The sequence below is a fragment of the Polistes fuscatus genome, unplaced genomic scaffold (assembly GCF_010416935.1).
Source record: "Polistes fuscatus isolate 324 unplaced genomic scaffold, CU_Pfus_HIC Scaffold25, whole genome shotgun sequence".
NCBI lineage: Eukaryota > Metazoa > Arthropoda > Insecta > Hymenoptera > Vespidae > Polistes > Polistes fuscatus.
In genome coordinates this window covers 2,207,055-2,229,382 of record NW_025113102.1, presented here as the reverse complement: position 1 = coordinate 2,229,382, position 22,328 = coordinate 2,207,055, and the positions used below count along the sequence as shown (strand labels likewise).

The following is a 22,328-nucleotide window of genomic DNA, read 5'->3' as shown; positions in this document are numbered from 1 at the left end:
GTAGGCAATGAAGTACTCGTGTGTTGCATCGTAAAAATAAAATACAAAAAATTGGAAAGTAAAGTCAGTGTTGATCGTCGTATGTTAAAATTTCGTTTGCTCGGTTAAGAAACTCGCAAGTGTAAAAGTTAAAAAGTTTAAAAAGTTTTATTCGTCGTCATCCTAAGGGTAGGAGACCCATCTTGCATTCATCGATGAATATTCGAAGTGAGTATATTTTTGTATTCAATAATTCTACAAACATTTTAATTGTTTCCAGTAATAGTAATGATATTAATAGTATTGTTTTTTATTTCTGTTTCAGATTGCAATCGTGCGCGAAGCAATATACGGGAGTGTTGCAATCGATTAAATATAATTAAAATCACGGATTAGAAGCACGTTCGTTCGCTCATTTCAATTCGCTCGTGTTACGCGATTGTATTAGAAATTTTTCATATTAAATTAACTGCGACCAAAGCAGTAATTGCATTAGATTGTGTTCGACAAAAGTTGTATTTTTATCTTTAATCAGTCGCACAGACTGTTCGCGTATTAGAATCAGTGCATCAATGAAGATATTTTTACTTGCATTGACTGTGTGCAAAGCAGTCTTTGGAAGCAGTTGTAGAATCAGTGATCGGGCGTAAAACATATTAAAATCAAACGCGAATTAGAATCAGTGTTGTTCGCCGTATAATAAAATTTCGGTTTCGCGATAAGAAACTCATCTATAGTTTCTTATTTTCGTTAACAACGCGTTATTAGATTCACGCGAGGTGCATCGCCATGGTGCAATTGAGCTTCATCTCATAGGAATGCATTGTAAGTATCCAGTTTTATTAACATTTTATTCGTTTTTGTTTGCTATGATTTTTGATCATATTATATATAACTTACCGTTTTGTTGTATTTTATTTTACAGATATGACGACAAACTTCCTACCTTATCAAAGATGTAGGATGAATTCTTCGATGGATCATCGATAGATATTCGGTGGATCTTCGATTGATCTTCGGTGGATTTTCTTCAATACCAAATCGAGGAACTCTTCGATCAGCAGACTACAAATACTTGCTGCAAAGTAGAAGTGTTTTGGAGCCATCGTAGAACTTCTTACGCAGTGAGTCAAAATATTTAAAGTCCCTCCGGTGCTCAATCATGTCGAGGATGAAAGGTCCTAATCGGCACGAGTTACTGGTTGTAATTATTTCAATAAATTATTGACGAGCACATGAGTAATTCTTCTTTTGGAATTACTCATGAAAATTGTATATTGTATTGTACTATATTGTATATTTTATATTAGTTTAGGATAGGTTTTCTTGCCTCATCGGTTAAATTCACTTAATTAATATTACAATTAACTAATGCACTTTCTTTTTTATTACGTGTTTTGTTCGTGGTTAGTAGTGGCGAAATCGAGCATTAATTTACTCGTTTTCGTTCATAAAAGCATGTAATAAATGTCTTACATGCATTGTTTCGTATTTAGTTTATCTAATCGCGATTAATTTTGATGTATCGATATTTCGATATTATAAATAAATGAGCAAGAAGACAAACCCATTCGCGACGGATAGATTCTAGCAATTAAGTGGTGGCTCAAAGCCCAGTTCTTTTATTAGAACAGCCAACTTAATGAAAGGAGTCGTCCGAGGTTCTGAAATATTTTAAAAGATATTAAAAGATTTTTAAAGTTATTATTTATCAAATAAATTGTAGAGTCCTTAGTCGCTTAGATGAATTTTTATTGAAATGTATTTATGTGTTATATATTTATGTGTATTTAATCATATTTTTTAGGTCAGGATTTTCAGCTTCTAATATACTAATCTCCCGTTTCTCCCACCTATACTTTCTGCGTTCTCATCTATACGTGTGACCAGGTGCTACTCGTATGGGTGAGAAACTGTTAGTATAGGTTTAGTTTTAAGTTTTTCCCCTATTGGCGGCTGTCATTGTGCTAGTGATTGCACGATGTACTTTACACCTGTATGTGCGTTTAGGTAGTGTGTACTGTACATCGTTTCGTGATAATTTCTAATTAATGCATTATTTACCACTTAGAATACTACTTAGTATAGCACACCTAGAGCTAGGTGTGATATAAAAAATACACATAGTTGTATTTTTCTATTTAAATATATTAAATTTTTCTAATTTTCTTTTTCGTAATAAAATCGTTTTGAATAGTAGAGTTACCGCATTTATTTGTGGAAACTTTGATATACTTGTATATTACTAGTATGCATATATACTAGTATGTACCAGTATTTTGTTTTAGTCTTTTATGCAATAATCATTAGCCTTGGCAGTCGATTACAGCATTGGTACGTACTCCCATAATTTTAGAAAACACGTGGTTGAACTAGGGTGTCGGAGGTGCCCCGGGGCATGCTCTCTAGTATAGGCTTTTGCACCCTGGTGGTATGTGAGAGAATCGTGGAGTGAGTGGGTGGGTACGTATGTGTATTTGCTCTTTTTAAATATGGGTAATTAGCAGGCAGGTAGCATACTTCTTTGAGCGAATGTGAAAACTTTAATTTTAAGTAGATAGGATCCATGAAAGGCACGAGGTTTGTGTCCACTCCGGAGTGGAAATTTCGCCTCCTGGTTTATACAGAATTGTTACCAAAATTTTTTTTTTTTATTAATTCTATTATGCTTCCTTTGTAAATTTATTTTGTAATTCTTTTGTAATTTTTATTATGTATCATGAGATTCAAAGGAATTTGCAACGATTTGAAAGACTTATTTCTATTTCGATTCTATCTCGAAGGAGATAGAGTCGAACAAACAAGCAAATACTTTGATCCATTTGATACTTAGTTTTAAGTATTATAATATTAGCACTTCGCACAATCGCGATTTTCTCAATCAGAAATATTTAATATTAATCAATATAACGAATGAATGTGAAATAAAAATATTGCAAAAAAATGCATAACATTTATTGCATTATTTATTTCAATTCTATTTTATTTTTTGACATTGAAAGTGCGATGTGTTATTAGGTCATCGATTATTGACTGCTTGTACATTCGTTTAATTGTGCTCGTGTATATATCAATCAACTATAATTTCATTGATAGTTCACGAGTTTTTCTAATAAACAGAGAATGTAAATTAATTTTTTAATAATTGAGAATTAGAATAGTAACATAATACGAGTTATCTTGTCGCACGTAGAAAATGTCCAATGCAGTTTTCAGGGATGAAGAAAGAAGAGGCTAAATGCCGAAGAGGCCCCCACTTAATTGTGGCTGAAGAGGGCAACTACATAGACTATTGAGCTATATTCAAAGGTTCAACAACAAGTTCGAACCTATTGAGAATAGTTCTCTAGTCATATTTTATATTTTGTTATATTACTTGCTTGCTCGTCAATAATTTGTAGTTGTAATTGGAGATGAAGGACCATTCCATCTCCTTGGCACACCAAATCTGTGTCAAAATCGTCCTAATGGTGCACAAGTTTTTAGTTAGTTAGACTCAAAAAAATTACAATTCTCGTGTTATTTAATTTTGAAGTTTGAATAACGTTCAATAAATATTACAGTCATTTCTTTTCTCTTATTTCGTCTTTATGAGATTTTTTACTCTGATTGTATTTTATTAAATTTACAATTTTTCTTTTGTATATAACGTTGTTTAAAAGTATTTTATAATAATTAATAGGATAATATTTGTATTAGTAACTTATTATAATATTTGTAGTTTTCCTGTTTCTTAATTAATTATATTTTTAATGTAAAATTATGCGTTTAAATTTAATTTTATTTTACAAACGGTAAATAGAGATTGAATAACAATAAATAGGGAATTCAAATGAAAAATGCATCTTTGAATTGGACCACTTATATGTCAGGCTATTGTATCACTTGATTGTATGATTAATATAGTTTTCTTCTTGTTACAGGTGACCATCGTGGGATTTATCGTTAAACCTTCTGGATTCTTTTTTATTTGATTGTCTCTTAAATTGCTTTATTTTAAAATATTCATATAATTGCATTTCTGAAGGCACACACATGTTTATACACTAAAAATTAAATATAATTATTTAAAAATATATTATAGTTTAACTATATATATATATACTATAATATTTACTATCAATGAATATATATCATATACTATTATTTACAATTAAAGAATACAGATATTTTTTATTAGTCGAGCTCTGTCTTATCGACAGTTTTGGTTATTTATTTTTTCTACTCATATGATAATTTATATTACATAAATTACAATAATATAATATATATTTAATATAAAGTAATCATGAATTTTTATTATATATTTACATGTATTAAATTTGACTATTTCTAAAAGTATAAAAATAGGTACATAAAATGTATGTTTTGTTTATGTATTATATTATGAATGATTTAATTCATATCGATAGTACGTAGTAGTAGGTAGTATTTCGTAGTAGTACGTCTATATCTCATGTGGACAGATAGCGCTCTTGAATTATCCATGCTTGTAAACGGGTGTGAATGTTCTCATGGCGTATTTTTGTGAAAACACGTGTTTAAAGCATTTTAATGAAAAAATATAAAACAATACAAAATAAAACATTATTTCATTGATAGTTTTGTTTACAATAGAAGCTTAGTGTATGCATAATTGAATATCAAAAAATATCAAGTATAACCTATAAAAATCTTGTTTGATTTCGATTAAAAGTAAAATATTTGGTGTAATATTGTAGTTATTATAAATTTTGTTATAAAAAATGAGTGATCAAGATTCAGAAGAAGCTCCGAAAGTCAGTGGTCCTGTGGATAATGCTTGGTCCTTAAAAATTCCAGCATTTAAGCCTAAAGATAATCCACATCGTCTTTTAGAGGAAAGTTCTTTTGCTACTTTGTTTCCAAAATACAGAGAACAGTATTTAAAAGGACATTGGCCTCTTATACAAAAAGCATTAGATGAATATGCAATCAAAGCAGAGTTAGATCTAGTGGAAGGTAGCATGACGGTTAAAACGACACGAAAGACTTGGGATCCTTATATTATTGTAAAAGCACGAGACATGATAAAGCTCATGTCTAGATCTGTACCCTTTGAACAGGCAGCGAGAGTATTACAAGACGATATTGGTTCTGATATTATAAAAATATCTTCGCTTGTAAGAAATAAGGAAAAATTTGTTAAGAGACGACAAAGATTGATCGGACCAAATGGATGTACATTAAAATCTATTGAATTGTTAACAGATTGCTACGTATTAGTTCAAGGACAAACGGTCTCTGCGTTAGGGCCTTATAAAGGTTTACAACAAGTTAGACGTATCGTTGAAGATACTATGAAAAATATTCATCCTATTTATAATATAAAAGCATTAATGATTAAAAAAGAATTAGCAAAAGATCCCAAATTGAAGAATGAAAACTGGGAAAGATTTTTACCTAAGTTTAATAGTAAAAATGTAAGTAAGAGGAAACAACCAAGAAAGAAGAGAGAGAAGAAACCGTATACTCCATTCCCACCGCCGCAACAAGAAAGCAAACTTGATAAACAGCTTGCATCTGGGGAATATTTCTTAAAGGAAGAACAAAAGAGAGCAAAGAAAATGAAAGAGCAAGAAGCTAAACACGAAGAGGCTAAAAAGAGAAGGATTGAACGTAGAGAGCAAGCATTCATTCCACCGGAGGAAAAACTTGCGGAGAAAAATGTAAAAAATACAGAAGTAAATATTGATGAATTAAAGAAAAAGATTAAAAAAGTAATGCAAAAAAGTAATGCAAAAAAGTAATGCAAAATCGTAGAAAAGAAGATGTATGACAAATGGGATTGAGGTTTTGTGCATATGCAAAATATGAACAAATTGTAAACTAAATCAATTTTAGAATAAATAAATATTTTTCAGCAGAAGTGTCCTATAATTTTATTAGAAAAACTTTGTCTAGAATTACTGTAATATTGTAATCTTATCTTATATTTATATGTATGTATACATTTATGCATATGTAATAATTATTATACATTTGCGAAATATAGGATGGAGGAGAATATAGATATTTATGCTTTGAAATAAAATCAATTTATATAAGACGAAAAGATGATATTAAAAAAAACAATTTCGCAATGTTAATTTAAACGGAATTATTCTTTTAACATATGTGACGTAAAATTATAAAATCAGTGTGATTTTATTTTACAATCCTAATCATCCTTAATATATTTTTGATTTATTTGAAATATATTCAATCACAATCACATTCTCTTAGCAAAATTGATTTTCCTAACGATTCAGAAGAAATGACAAATAAAAATACGTAAGGAATAGTTCGCTAATTAGCCTTCGTATTTTATTTGCGTTTCCTCGTCAATTACAAAGATATTTTATAGGATAAGAATGTTAACATTGACTGATTACTTACTATCTTAATTAAATCTCGAATTCTCTGTGTTATCATACAGTTTATAGATTTGGAAAGTACAATTTTCCATTCTTTCATCGATTTATATTTATATTTTCACTGTGGTAGGGTTTATTTACAAGTATCAGCATAATTAAGATAGAGAAACTTTGTAGTTTCAACTTTTTTATCATGCACGGAAGCAAAGAGAAAAAGTATCCATATTTATTATAGCAGTGAAGTAGTATTTCGAGAATTTAGGACGGGAGGAAGATAATAGAATATGTAAAATTATTTACAAGATTTTGTTCGTATAATTTTGTAAGGGAGTGAATACCTCCATTTTTAATAAAGTAGGAATTCGTGAGAAAGTTGTCTGGAAAGTGAAAGAATTTCGATGCAGAACACCGAAAGACCCAACTTTTATCACAAATCCTACATTTCTTGCACCTGGATGCGCGTCTACCACATTTTGACTTTGCGAGCTTATCTTAAATATGAAACAGACGTATAGAATTCGTCAACATTTATGTATGCATATAACAACCAACTTAGACGTAACATTACGATTCATTAATATTTCAATAATAATTTTATATAAAACAGGTATGTGTCCGATAAACGTGAATTTTATCGAATACAAATTTCAAAATAAGATCTATATCGATTCGGTTAATCTTGAAATTTGAATGATAATGTTACGAATACGCAGGCGTGTGTAACGCATTCACATTAATATCGTATTTTGTCATTCTCTAATTAATGTACAATATATTCGTTATTCAACGAATGTTCGTTTATAATATCTACACTAAGAAACATTATTGCCTATTTAAAGTATCAATATGTAAAAAAACAATCTCCCAACAAACATTTTTTCGACTACGGTTATCAACATTGACGACGACATTCGGATGGGCGCAATATCATACAAAAGCTCAATGCCAAGCGCGCGCAATATCGTACAATATTTCAAATTTCAATCTCCAGTAGATGCGAATCCTGGCGCAAAAACGGCGGCAGTTATAATCTTTATCGGCGGAAAGTCGAGGCATAAAAAAAGCCATCTCACATGCCGATCAGCCTAAATTTAAAGATCCACGTCATATATTGCTATGTAAGTCACCGTGTAATATATATTTATGTACTTTCGCCTTTTAGTTTAACGCGTTGCGGACGAGCTTATAATAATTAATTATACTAATCGTTTCTACGCTTCATCGAAGTGAGAGATCCGAACATAATTATATATATAATTATACTTAATCGATCGATCGGTCCGCAATGCGTTAAATAATTACACGATAAATCGTATCGCGATTCCCATCCGTTCGCACAACCAAGTAAATATATAATTTCTTACAAAAATAAATCTCTTTATCGAGAATCATAGAACGTGGAGTCGAAATAAGAGAAACGACTCGCTTCGTCTCATAATTCCACTCTTTTGGATCGGAGATAAAAAATCTCGATGTGACCGAAAACCCTAAAAAAAATCTATTAAAATTTGCTATACAAAAACAGAAGAAGAAAAAGAAAGAAAAGGAATAGACGTTGCGTAGATGAATTTTTCAGACTCGTATAGACGCGACTAAAAAAGCTTTTCTAATCGATCTTCGAGCTATCGTTGACCATCGATAATCGTCAAGTCGTAACAAATAATCTCTTTTCGTTCCTCTACACATACATCTTTTATAGATAACAATAAAAAATAAACACACTTGTGGAGAGTAGACATAACATCGTGAATGACTAGTAAAGAGTATATAAAAAAAAATACAAATAATCGAACCTAGGTTTATTTCGCATCAATACGTACACATTGTTCTATCGATTCTTTCTTCTCTATAAGGTATGTAGTACTTGTAAGATTATAATCTCAAATTAGTATTCACAAGCAAAATGCAAAATCTCTTGTCGAGTATCATCTAATATATTAAAAAATATCACTATAGCGAAAGTAATTTCGCCAAAAATCCGACTTAAAAAAAAGAAAAGAAAAAGTGAAGTACCTTGAATATAATGTAAATGTACAAGAAAAAAAAAAAACTAACCGCACGAACGATTGTATTCTGAGATCATTAGGTAAATGTTTTAAATATTCAAGTAAATCAAATCGCAATGGGAACATACGAAATCCTTATTCTTTTCTTTTTTTGTTTTTTTTTTTTTTTTTTTTTTCTGCACCCGTACGTAGTACATTTTATAATATAAAAAGAATTCTGAGTCATCGTATGATTGGTTAAAAATAACAAAACCGTAGTATGTATATGATTCGCGATAAGTTTCAAAAAGGATGATTTGTTCTAGGCCCAAACAAAGTGTGATGGATAAAGAAAGATAAGAAGAAAAAGATGGAGAAGGAAAAATCTTTCTTATTTTCTGCAATAAAGAATTCGTTTCGCACGTTCGGTTTTTCGAAACGATCGAAAGAACAAAAGAATCGATCCTTTAGAAAATTCGGCGAACTCTAGAGACGAAAGATGTATTATTACGCGGTCGAGTAAAGTGATCGTTCTTTTATCGAGAGGACGATGGAAGCTAGTGAGTGTGATTGTAGAGATGCCACCTCTGCGTTTCCGCGTTAGAGTCGCATTTCTCCGCGGTTATTCCACGTTGAGCGTGATATCTGGAATCCACGCAGACAGGAATCCTGGAGTGCCTTATGAGACCACCTTCCAAGTGTCGCCACTTCTGATTTTCGCTGCCATCGCAAATTTGCATGAGGAGCGTCGTGCCTTTCGCGTAAAGTGGTAACGTCAGGCAAAGATCGTGATGCTTTATCAGACCATCTTTGGTGAGGCCCCATTCCTGAAATCGTCAAATCGTCCATAATTTAGCTCTAAATTTATATCTCACCATTTTCCTCTCTTTTTATCTTCGTTCAAGACTTACTACTATTCATCGAATCTTTCTTTGCAGATTGTTCGAATTAGTTTAAAAAACAACCTAGTCTATTATAAATCTTAAGACCAAATCTAGTATCTCATTAAGAAGTATTTTTTTATGGTTGACAAATCTAACGAATAGAAAGAAGAGTAATTTATCAGCTGTTCAAACGTTTGGACAACGTGCGTTTTCCGAGAAAGTAATTGAAGAAAATGCTTCGTTACGTTCACTAAATGCATCACTGGTACGTACTTGATTGCCACCGGTATCGTGGCAAGGATATAAACCAACGTTTCCATCTAGCAAATGGCCCATGCTATCCAGACAAGCCGTGCCTTGTTTTAGAGATCCTCCTGGACCACCCTCACTTGTAGGGATCACCAATTCGGGGTAGACGTGTTTCAAATACCAACTAAAAGGCTTGCAGTGCAGTTTTCGTTTCAGTTCCATTCTGTCTTGAATACTATCGAAAAATAGGGAAAGGATTAGAAAAAATATCGGTGTAATATATAGATGAGTTTGAATCTTTTAATTAGATTAGTATAATAATAATAAACTTACTTTCCATAAGGAATGTTCCGTGCAAGAGGCACAGCATTATAATAAAATTGTTTATAATCATCCATCCATACTTCAGCAGCACGTCTCGTGTTCCGTGCAAAAACGTTCCCACTACCTCCAGGAAAAGAATAAGGATGACGTTTTCTAAAGACATGACCCACTCGAGAACACGGAATGATTTCCAAACTGCCACCACATTGCCATACTCGAAATGATATTTCTGAATAAATATATAATCGCCAAGTTCACAAATAGATATTTCTAAATGAAATGAACGTTGAGAATCGTTCAATTGTCTTACCAAGATTTTCACCACCCCAGACATCCATTTGAGTGTCGTATTTTCCAAGTTTCTCGAAATAAGCTTTATTGATGACAAACAATCCGCCAGCTATCATTGGCGTTCTGATTGCTTGCGTTGGATCCTTTTGTCGTGCTTGTCTTTCAGCTTGGCTTAAATACTCCCATTTAAAAACCAAACTCCAATCGAACCCTCCTCTCAAATCTGCCGATGCACCTGATATAGAAAATGGTATTGATCAAATTTTTTCGCTATAGATATAGGATTTGAAAATTTCTCGGACGATCGTTTTTCACGTTGCACGTACGTTTATTTAACAGGGTTTATTTAAAATTTAACGTTATTTAACATTTATATTAATGCTTTATAGATTTGTATTTAATTTACCATCGAACTCACACACACACAATTTAAAACTATAGTTTGATAATTTGTATTTTTGAATGAACGATACGTGTAGTCAATCCACTCGAACTTGAAGCGAGAGTAATTTTTCAATGACAATAGAGGAAAGCAAATTACCGATATATTGGAACGTATCCATGCTGATAACGTCGATTACAGGACAAACAACTCTCGTCGGATCTTCTGCTACTCTCTCTAAAAGGGGTTCCAACCAATCGGCGTTACACTCGCAGTGAGAGTCCAAAAACGTTAAAACGCTAGCAGTGGCTGCATCGGCTCCTCGAACTCTTGATCTCATTAAACCTTCTCTTTTTTCGTTTCTAATAACTCGTACTTTGTGAATCCTCGACAGTTCTTCGCCATCTTCAGCTAGAACGACGAATGACGATTTCGTTTGTAGAAAAAAATGTCTAATTCTAGTAGATCTACGTTAAATTGTTATTAAATATAATACTCACGATGATCGCTAAAATCGTCGACCAATATGATCTCCTTTATCAGATGCTCGGGACTTCTATTAAGTACGCTAGAAAAAAAGAAAATAGAAGAAGAAAAAGTAATTAAGAATTCTCGTTAAATTTGAACGATCAATTATATGGTCGCCTTAAATAAATTTAAGGCTCCGTTACGCCTCTTGCCTTAGCCTCCGCGAAAACTTGCCGACTCTTGACTACCGAAACTCTCCTTCATCTTTTTTTCCTTCCGGTCTCATAGATGGAAAAATGTTTTAATTAATACGAGACCGAGTTATGAGAAAAATCTCTGATTTATGCTCGATGCCAGAAACTCGTGAAACGAAAAGAAAGAAGGGGAGAAGAAAAGAGAGAAAGAGAGCTTGGTGTCTCGCCTACTTTGAACGCGTACTATACGCGTGACACGCGATAGCACGATGGAACGATGGAACGACGATTAGAAAATTCCATCGGTCGGCATTCTGAATTTCTTCACTTTTGTAGAACTCGTATATATATATATTGTAGTCACAACTTTCTTTTTCTTCCTCGTTTACTTTTGAAACCGATTATTAAATCTAAACGTTCGTTCGATATTATTTACATTGAAAAGTATAAACGATTAAGGTAAAACTTACCTTACTACGGTTCTTAACAACGTCGATCTGGCCTCGTTATGAAAGGTAATTATGACGGAAGTAGGTGGTAGATCTCTTCGCCATTGTTTCATACGACACCTGGAACAATAGGACGAAAGGGAATATTTGGTGAAGGATGCGAACGACTTATAAATAACTAGATTATAAAAGCAGAGGGTCGTACTTTCGAGGGTAGCACGATATCGTAATCGAATAATATTAAGTCAAGTAAAGTGGTTTTCTTGAAAGCAGTCGCATTATAATTCAGAGAAGAGACGGTAGAATAGGAAAGAGAAGAGTTGGACTTTCGTTTCGCTGAAGTAAGTCGACGCAGAGGGTACATAAACGTGGTTAGGTGACTAGCACGATCCCAATATGTCGGACCCCTCCTTCGTGAGATAAACTCATGGGACGTGTGTGGAATGTATTTATTTTCTACGCGCGCTCACAAGATGCATTTCCGATGGGAAAAAATTTCTCTCTCTCTCTCTCTCTTTCGTTTTTCTTTCTTTCTCTTTTGAAAAACTCGAGCAGACATTACGTCGCTATGCCATCAAGAATTATCAGCAGACTTCTGCAAGCTAATACGATTGTGGAGATATTTTCATGACATCGGGAAAGGTTCGATAAACGCTACTTCTCGATGAGAATTGAAGAAAGGGATGTTTCGAGTTATCTCAAAGGACCTCTAGACTAATTAAAATTCTGCATAACGTTCCTTAAGTGTATATTTCAAATTTTAGATCGATGAGAGTAATTTCGCAAGTGTTGGTATTTTTAGAAGATATTCCTTTTGTAGGATGAGGACCAAGGACTGTGGCAGATTAGTCCAAAGGATTTATACATTCACTCTAACCCCGTACGAGCCGGACGTGAACATATTTGCTAGCTACTAAAATTGCAAACGAGCTTCAGAGAAAGAGAGAGAAAGAGAAATAGCAAAGCCGCGTCCACGAGACGAGATGGATCATCCGGACGGTTTAATTCGAAACTTCAATTTGGTGTTGTGCTGTCCTAGCGCTTAAGTGGATAACGCGACTGGACTACCGATTTTATCGACTGTTCGAAATTCGCGTACGCATCGGACGAGCAATGTATGCGTAGGACATACATACGTATTTTAACACTGCTACAAATCGGATCGATCGTGCGAAAGCGAACGCACGACAACGCAAATTCGTTTGGGTATTTCACAAATTTTCATAAACACTCTTCTCTCTCTCTCTCTCTTTCCATATTATCATATTTGAAATGAATAATGATTAAACAATAATGTAATGAAGAATGCAACACCATTAATCGATTCACATATTAATAATGAAAATAAATTCTACCGGCAAAATCAGGAATATATTTCAAATGGAATTTAATAATAACAATTTTGTATTTCTAGATTCAACAAATTGTGTAGATTCTTTAAGATCGATGCATCGGGAAGAGTTTTCGATCAAACGAATTTGGAATAATCCTTTCTCGCATGGTCTTTCGATAATCAAATTAAGAATAAGGGAACTTTCGAGCTTAATTCTGGGGGAAAGCATCGGGCAAAGCTCAGATTGAAATGTACTCGTATATTCTGCGAGCTACTTTTGCGAAGAGGACGCTAGTAATACTCGTCGGGAAAAATAAGGGTAGTGTAGGAATAAAAAAGGATTCGGCCGAGTTGGACGCGAGATAAAATTAGGACGAGCGTTCAGTGCCACTTGGAAAATAAAGTTTTTCGCTTGTATGATTCCGAGCAATCTAGTCTTCGGACATCGCCAATGAAAGGGTTGGTAGTTGCTCTGCTGAATATTGAATTTTTAATTTAACTTCACTCTTGTCGCATCTCTCTACCATGGAAAATCAGAATTATAGAACAAAGTAGGTATAATATGTAAATTGGGCTCTAGGCTATGTTCACTTTTACTTTTCTTCCAATGTTCTTCTTTTTCTCTCAATATTTTGAGATCTTACGACGATCATATAGATGGGTAAATAAATAAGTAGATAGATAAATAGAGAGAGATATATATATATAGATAGATAGATAATTTATAAATAGTTACTTAGCTAAGAATAAATTTCGTTTGCGCAAACGTGAGCGTATTTCGAAACATTCGGAATTTCCATTAATATTTAAATACGCAGGATATTTGGATAATGACGATCGACATATGTAAATGAAATCTCGTCTATGCTTGTTGGTTGTGTGAGTTATGAATACAGAGGACAATATATATTCTTGATAATGTTCCAAACAGATTAGTACCGTAACACTGATTTTTATAGCTTATATATATATTTTGCTTACGAAACGTTTATTTTAGGGTTCCGGATGTTTCATAGTTTTGGACAATTCCAAATCGGAATCGTTAATCTTTGAAATATTGTATAATATAACCAAATAATATCGTTGACTTATAAATTTATTGATTTATAGAATGGAGTATTATTAATAAATGACAAATTGAATCTTTAATTCTCAATATCGTATTATTCATCAAATTACTTCGTTTCACGAGTAAAGTAACCTTTTACTCGTTTCTTAGTTCTGGGAAGCGAAAAAGCTTTTCCGTGCTTGTTCGTGCTACGATCCTATACAGAATCGCTAGAGTGAATCGCGAAATTGAGGAGAGAACGAAAGTAAAAACTGCGTGTTACTTCAACGAAATTTGTTGCATAAAAAAGAGTACTTCAAGTTCCGCAGATCCGTAGATCTTAAAACGGTGCGGTTTCCGGCGACGCTTCGAGTTCCTTTCGGCTATATATTTCTCAAACTTTGAAACGAAGACGATTTATTTTTACGACTGGTTACCTTTAATTCCAACAAACTAAATAACTTATTTTTACCTCTTTTACGAAGTTGTAATTATTTCATTTTTTAGATAAGACAAACTTACTTTTTGAATTTTGAATTCTATCAAACGACATTTGATGAAAAACAATGATGCAACCCTTTCGTTATCCCTAGAATACCAATGATTAATGAGACGCTTTCGTTCGCCATTACGAGAATCCTCGTATATTGCTTGAACGGTTCAAAACGACCTTGTAGACAAATATTATTTTAACGTAGTTACGAGAAGGAGCAAACCCGAACATCGGTGATTGGTTCGTGCAGAAACTTCTATCGATTTTCTCATTTGAACTTGACTGACCGACAAAATTGAGACTAGATTTTTTTCCCATCCAATCATTTCTCTCCAATAAGTTATCAATTTTATAAATTATTCATTTGATTTTTATCGAATCACGAGGTCATACATATATACATAACTTTACATATTTAATTAATTTATTATAATGTAATAATATTCTTGACTATTTAGAGAATACTGGCAATACATTGATCCATTTAACGAAACATTGTTAGCGTTTTCGCGTCAATGCAAACGCGAGAGATGAATTTTAGACGTTTCATCGATCGATTAAACTCACGCCCACATACCATTTTGCAATGCGCGCACGATATCATGAAAGTGCATACAGTTGTCGACGAATAATAACTGTTTAATTAATTACCTCGACGAACCGTACGTACGTGCAAGCTCTCGATGTCGTTTTAAGAAGATCGATCGTATTCATCATAAATTTGGTGTACTCGTCGGGAATGCGAATCACGTGTCAGCGAAATTTATAGATTTTTGTATGATTAATAGCTTGTTTTTTTTTTATTCGTAAAAGCACTAATCGTAAAAAAAGATGAAAAGTGGAAAGGATGACACGTATTTTGATAGGTCAGTCAAAAACAACGTTTAATCGTAGCCTTTTTTCGGAGATTCTTTGTTTCTCGTTTGTCAAAAGTTTGCAGTCATATGAAACAACACTGGTTGAGAATCGTAGCGAATCGTAAATTTGGAGTACCGATGAATAGGAAAAAGTGAGAAAAAAGATCATAAAATCTCATCGAAGCTAGAACCCTGTTCGTTTTTATGGGACGTATAAATACGTGTACCTATATCTTCAAATCTGACGTGAAGGATCTCACGGAAGTACATATATCGTGTTCGAGAGTCGCTGGCATCGTGAATAAAAGATGCGCGAGTACCGGCATGCATCGTGAGCGTTTCTTAGTGTCTTACGTTATTTGAGATTCAAACCTGACCCCGAAGATTCAAAGTTCTTCGATTTTTTTACTCTTTATATTTAATAGAATCCGAAGAAATAACACCTAACGTTATTTACTGCACTGAACTAACTTCACTGTTTTATTTCATTATTAAGCTTTCCCAATTGGAATTAGCATCGTCGATTTGTGTGGAGTTCGCAATCGATTTCCCGAAAGCGTTCGGGCTGTAACACGCGACAATTTCAATTTACATCGATCGCTGCTAATTATTTCGTTAAAGTGCCGGACAAAACGTTGGGCGGATCCCAAATGCGAGCATAATTACGTTCGAAATTTCACAATCTATTGAAAGTTTTGATCGTTTGGGAAATGATCTTGAAAAAAATTTAATTACTATACTTAGATACTCGGGAAAGAAATTAAGTTTCCACGCCAATCTCGTCCATTCTAAAAATATATTTTTTTTCTTCTAGAGATTCGTTCTCTCGAAGAGTGGCAAGAGAAAAACGAATATAGAACTTGACTTGATGATAATAACATATTCAAACGAACGGAACGGTTCGTCAAGTTTCCAACGAGCAATTCGATATGGCTGAGTGGATATTTCGATGCCTTACTGGTAGCTTCATTAACCAATTTCTTCCAGTTCGAAATTGGTTCGTTAATTAGCCTGATTTGTGCCAATCTTGATGACGAGTATGTTTGTTTAAGTGCTAATTTTTGTTTCTCTCTCTCTTTTTTCTTCCTTCCTTTTGATCCAAATATATCGAATTATACGTAAAGTTATTAAGAATTTTCAATCGTACAAAATGATAGTGTATATGTAATCATACATTTGAACGTAATAAAAAAATAAATAATGGTCGTGACGGAGCACGTTTCCTCGGCTCCATGAGTTATCGTCGGTCGAATAAGAATTACGAGAATACGGAAGAACGCGCAACGATAAGTCCGACTGTCGATTTCTAGTCGTTATGATTTACGAGAACATTTTACGAGAAGTCAGAGGATGCTTTCGGCACTGTTCTCGCGAAAGAAAAAAGACAAATCGTTGGAACCGCCAATCGAACCACCAACCGTCACTTTTAAATTTGTCGCTTTCCTTTTGACTTTTTATCGAAATAATCGCGTTTATAAAATTGTTTACTTTCGTTCTTCAATAATATAAGTGAGTCGTTTATTTTGAAAGTGGCCTAACTCCATTTTTCAATTATTTTCGGTTACCCATGATTACATGTACAACTTCAAATTATCTATCAATAAAGCATTTAAGGTTACTTATATTCCGAGTAAATACGATAATTTTGGACACATAAGTTTTCAGAGTTAGATGAATAACTGAGCCGTTTATTTTGAAAGTGGCCTAAGTCCATTTACATTTAAATTAAGATATTTATCATTGATTTTTAATATCATGAGATTCGTTTTTACCAAATGATAGAGATTTTGGTGTGGTAGAAATGGCATTAAAAAAAAATAATTTACCGTTTGTCCCCCGAGATTATTACAATATTATCAAAAAGTATCGGAAAGATAATAACTTTTTTGTACATGAAATGAGACAAGAAGATTTTGTATGAACAAAATTATTAGAAGACGCAATTTTTAAAAGGGTAAAGGATTCTAATGGAGAACCAATAAACTGGTTAAAAATATGTTGGATGGGTTTTGTCAAAAATGAACCGTATCAAATTTTCTATAAGACATCAATGAATGAGAACGAAAATTTGAAAGTCCTGAATTTATTAGCACGTCGGGGTAGACCAAGAAAGTTCGAAAATATTGTATTGACACCACTGTATAAAAATATAAGACAAATTACAACTGCAAAATTTAAGGACATAATTGACTTATTACGAAATACATTACCGGAACATCATGATTTCTTTAAATCCCTTTCACATACACAAAATGTAGATGAGTAGAAAATTGTTTTGTAATTTATGTTTGTAGAAAATATTTTCAATCGCATAATTGATGTTTTTAAAGTGTTATAAAGGTATGTAAAATAAAACGAGTATTGTTTTTTCTCAATTTGAAGCATCTTAAATTATGTCGAATGGACTTCGGTTCCTTCAAATTTTATAACAAATCTGGTTGTTTATTTTGAAAGTGGCCTAAGTCCATTTACACTTAAATTAAGATATTTATCATTGATTTTTAATATCAGGACATTCGTTTTTACCAAATGATAGAGATTTTAGTGTGGTAGAAATGGCATTAAAAAAAAATAATTTACCGTTTGTCCCCCGAGATTATTACAATATTATCAAAAAGTATCGGAAAGATAATAACTTTTTTGTACATGAAATGAGACAAGAAGATTTTGTATGAACAAAATTATTAGAAGACGCAATTTTTAAAAGGGTAAAGGATTCTAATGGAGAACCAATAAACTGGTTAAAAATATGTTGGATGGGTTTTGTCAAAAATGAACCGTATCAAATTTTCTATAAGACATCAATGAATGAGAACGAAAATTTGAAAGTCCTGAATTTATTACCACGTCGGGGTAGACCAAGAAACTTCGAAAATATTGTATTGACACCACTGTATAAAAATATAAGACAAATTACAACCGCAAAATTTAAGGACATAATTGACTTATTACGATATATACCACCAGATCATCGTGATTTCTTTAAATCCCTTTCACATACACAAAATGTAGATGAGTATAAAATTGTTTTGTAATTTATGTTTGTAAAAAATATTTTCAATCGCATAATTGATGTTTTTAAAGTGTTATAAAGGTATGTAAAATAAAACGAGTACTGTTTCTTCTCAATTTGAAGCATCTTAAATTATGTTGAATGGACTTCGGTTCCTTCAAATTTTATAACAAATCTGGTTGTTAATTTTGAAAGTGGCCAAACTCTATTCTTGGTAAGAAAACGCATATTATTTACTTAATAATTGTCATTATTTTAATAGGAATTGTAAATTGAACACCTTTAGATACACTTAAGCAGCATAACTCATTGGTATTCTGTACGTATATTTTTAATTAGATTGAAACGCAAAGCCTTAAATATCTCCATTTAAGTGTAAATGGACTTAGGCCACTTTCAAAATAAACGGCTCAAATCAATGTTAAATGAAAGAGATTTTTATAGAAAGTACAAGTATAAATTTTGTATTAGCATAACTGCGAACGTATGATATATAAATATAAGACAAATTACAACTGCAAAATTTAAGGACATAATTGACTTATTACGATATATACCACCGGAACATCGTGATTTCTTTAAATCTCTTTCACATACACAAAATGTAGATGAGTAGAAAATTGTTTTATAATTTATGTTTGTAAAAAATATCTTCAATCGCATAATTGATGTTTTTAAAGTGTTATAAAGGTATGTAAAATAAAACGAGTATTATTTCTTCTCAATTTGAAACATCTTAAATTATGTTGAATGGACTTCGGTTCCTTCAAATTTTATAACAAATCTGGTTGTTAATTTTGAAAGTGGCCTAACTCCATTCTTGCTAAGAAGACGCATATTATTCATTTAATAATTGCCATTATTTTAATAAGAATTGTAAATTGAACACCTTTAGATACACTTAAGCAGCATAACTCATTGGTATTCTGTACGTATATTTTTAATTGCATTGAAACGCAAACCCTTAAATATCTCCATTTAAGTATAAATGGACTTAGGCCACTTTCAAAATAAACGGCTCAAGTATACTCTTTTTCTACAAATAAATAATCAGGAAAAAACGTTAGGAGAGAAAAAACATTGGGAAGATGAAAAATTTTGTATTTGTTTTATCCGATCCTTTTGTTTGCTTTGTTATTTACGTATAGATTTTCTTGAAATGTCGAATCGACGATAGAGAAAGATGCAACGTAAGCCTGTCGGTAAGCGGATCAGCTCTTCGTGCGCTTGTCGATCGTCGGTCGTCGACTTTGACGTTAGCTTCCAGCCTTACGACATTTCGACTTTCGATCGTTCTTGCAAAGTACTCGACACTTTGCAATCGTAGCTCTTGCGGCTTTTCTCAACGCGAAAATGCCTAGGAAACTTTTCCCTTCGTACCTTTTCTCACTCTTTCTCTTTCTCTCTCTCTCTCTCTCTTTTTCGTTTGCTGCACCAACAGCTGCAATCCACAGTCGCAAATGCACGGAACAGACAGAAAAACTTTTCTCTTAGCGGAATATACGTGCTCGACATGTGTATGCAGCATCCAACCAAAGCTTTTCCTTGAAAACGGACGCATACGTCGTCGTTTTCGTTGTCGTTCGTAACGTTAGAAAAAAAAGGAGGATGCCTCGAACAAATATCCGAGGACGAGTATTACTTTCTATAAATTCAATTAAAACTCGTATCTAACAATAAGAGCAGGTATTCAATTAGAATGAAAGTAATTCTTAATAAACTGTCTGATAAGTTTAGAACTCACTCTTGGAATTCTTACCTTTGTATTTAACGAATTATCCATTAATTTATTTCCAAAATGAGAGAATAATAATAATATATAGTACGTACTACGTTAATACGTAAATATATCGAGTTAGATAGAATTTGATCAGTCTATCTGTCAATGATAAGCAGATTGTTCCCGCTAGTGAAGTTATTAAGGATTATCCTCTATATTATGTATTTGCGACGTTATGCAAATTACTGAAGGCCCTCGGCAAACTCTAGTGCACGAACTTGGAGCTCTTCTGTCTTTCCTTCGCATGCATGCCTATATGATTCAACTCCTATACCGACTCGACTTTACTTAGTTAGTTTAACGTTCGTAACGTAAGTGCTAGAACGAGTAAAGTTGAGAAGTAAGATCTCGAATGCACTTTGTTAGCAGTATCATTGTTTTGATTCTACTTGCTCGAAAGAGCATAAGAGTCACGCTTGTTCTTACAAAATTGACTGTTCTTTTCATAACGATTTTAATGCAAGTATACTCATCAGCAATACACACGCATATTATTTATATAGTAACAAAACGCGCACAAAATATTCCCATGAACTATTAACTGAGATTAGAAAATATAGAAGTTATTTCACGTGGAGACATAACGCAAGGAAATAGATAATCCGAAGCCCAAATTATTGTGTTTTCGCGATAAAAATAAAATCTTTCTGATAATCCAAAAACCATAAACTTACCGAAAAATCCTAAAAACCAATAAAAAAAGAAACAAACAACCGGACTGAGCCATGCCGATACGATTTTCTGTACTAGGAATTATGCTTTTATCGCATCTATCCGCACATTCGAACGTGTTGCAAATATCTTTCTGTATTCTTTTGTATTCTTCTGTATTCGTTCGCACGTTCATCCACTCGTATACACACACTCACACACGCATGTACACTGATGTAGTTCTCGACATGTTCCACAATACCATCTACATAAATCCTCACCGAAAAACATCGGCTCTTTTCTATAAGAAACTATGGGGGTGACTTATCAGGTATTTTGATGGTCCTAAACTCCCACCTTCGTTAACCTCAGAGAAGGGATTATCTTTCGGAATGTCTCGCGTTTAAAATTCGCTTGAAGCTTTATTGATAAAATTTGTATGTTAAGAAATCTTTTAAGATTGGAATTTTAATCGATAGGAGACATACGAAGAGAAACAGAGTTCTCTCTTTTATGGACTTTGATCGCGGATATAATTTTTAGAAAGCTTCAACGTGTCTTCCTATAATAACGTTAAAATATTATCATCATTTTGCAGAGAGAGAGAGAGAAGAAAAAAAAACTAAGACGAATTACAAATTCCGAATAACACTTCGAAAAGACTATATTTCTCATTTGGATTAACAGCGAAGAGTCCTATTTAAATTTAAAACTGAATTTATGATGAACGACCTTGTTAGGAATGTCGTCGGACGACTCTGTCAAATTGTATTGGACGCGTTAAACGAACGGCCAACTGACCAGCGCAATTCGAAAATGCAAATTGATCATGGGAAGTTTCATTAAAAAGTCCTACATCCTTTGAAATTCCTTTTAACGCGTAATTTAATCAGAAATATTTCTCCAAAAACTATTACATATTATAATATCAATAGTTTCTAATATAGGATATATCTCACATACGAGATTTAAAAGTATACTTGTAAAATAATATGAAGTAGCAATGATTAAGGGGTTATACGCAGTTGCGTGGCTCAAAAAAGACGTCTTTTTATGAATTTTTTATAGAAAAAGTTTTAATTTATCAATTATAAGTGATGGTAATTCAAATAGAGCCAACTTTTGAGAATACGATAGCGCGTCGATTATGTAAAAATATTAATGTGCATCACTCCTGTAGATGATTTCCTGAACGTCCTCTAAAAATAGACGTTTGGCGGTGATCACCATTTTGCCGGTTTGAATTATTTGAAATTAAAAAATATGGTGGATTCTTTTAAAGGATAGATTAATGCAGGTATTAAATGGGAGGAATATTAAAAATTTTGACTTTTGACAAAATGGCGTCTATTTGAAAAAATGTTTCGTTTTTGACTGAAATTTTCGCACTAAATTGTTAAAAAAAAAATAGTAATAAATTTTTTAAAAATTATTCCTCCACTCAATACCTGAGGAATATATCTAAGAATATTGTGTAAAATATAAGACATATCGGTTGAAAATACCGTTTTGAGAAAAACGCGTTTAAAAGTTTCAAAGAGACGTTTACACATAGTTCAAAATTGTTGTTTGCA

General features: G+C 32.8%; 2 protein-coding genes across 4 annotated transcripts in view; one reads left to right on the top strand and one right to left on the bottom strand.

The window, feature by feature from the left end:
* Window positions 1-4,406: 4,406 nt before the first annotated feature.
* LOC122518470 (KRR1 small subunit processome component homolog) lies at window positions 4,407-5,866 on the top strand. Its single transcript, XM_043637410.1, has one exon. It carries the CDS (start codon window positions 4,725-4,727, stop codon window positions 5,745-5,747), a length of 1,023 nt encoding a protein of 340 aa, XP_043493345.1. The 5' UTR covers window positions 4,407-4,724; the 3' UTR covers window positions 5,748-5,866.
* Window positions 5,867-8,732: 2,866 nt separating this feature from the next.
* The window catches only part of LOC122518465 (polypeptide N-acetylgalactosaminyltransferase 2), a 121,629-nt gene continuing 108,033 nt past the window's right edge, over window positions 8,733-22,328 (bottom strand). For all 3 annotated transcript variants that reach the window (XM_043637407.1, XM_043637409.1, XM_043637408.1), the window contains exons 4-10: window positions 11,601-11,699; window positions 10,969-11,036; window positions 10,628-10,879; window positions 10,106-10,321; window positions 9,805-10,024; window positions 9,496-9,706; window positions 8,733-9,165 (exon numbers count right to left, since the gene is read on the bottom strand). In XM_043637407.1, the coding sequence (XP_043493342.1) occupies window positions 8,896-9,165; window positions 9,496-9,706; window positions 9,805-10,024; window positions 10,106-10,321; window positions 10,628-10,879; window positions 10,969-11,036; window positions 11,601-11,699 (1,336 nt within the window). In that variant the 3' untranslated portion in view covers window positions 8,733-8,895. The remainder of the gene's footprint in view (window positions 9,166-9,495; window positions 9,707-9,804; window positions 10,025-10,105; window positions 10,322-10,627; window positions 10,880-10,968; window positions 11,037-11,600; window positions 11,700-22,328) is intronic.

Bases quoted from the DNA above. Each gene is read 5' to 3' on its own strand.
- LOC122518470 (XM_043637410.1), top strand. From the start codon at position 4,725: ATGAGTGATCAAGATTCAGAAGAAGCTCCGAAAGTCAGTGGTCCTGTG.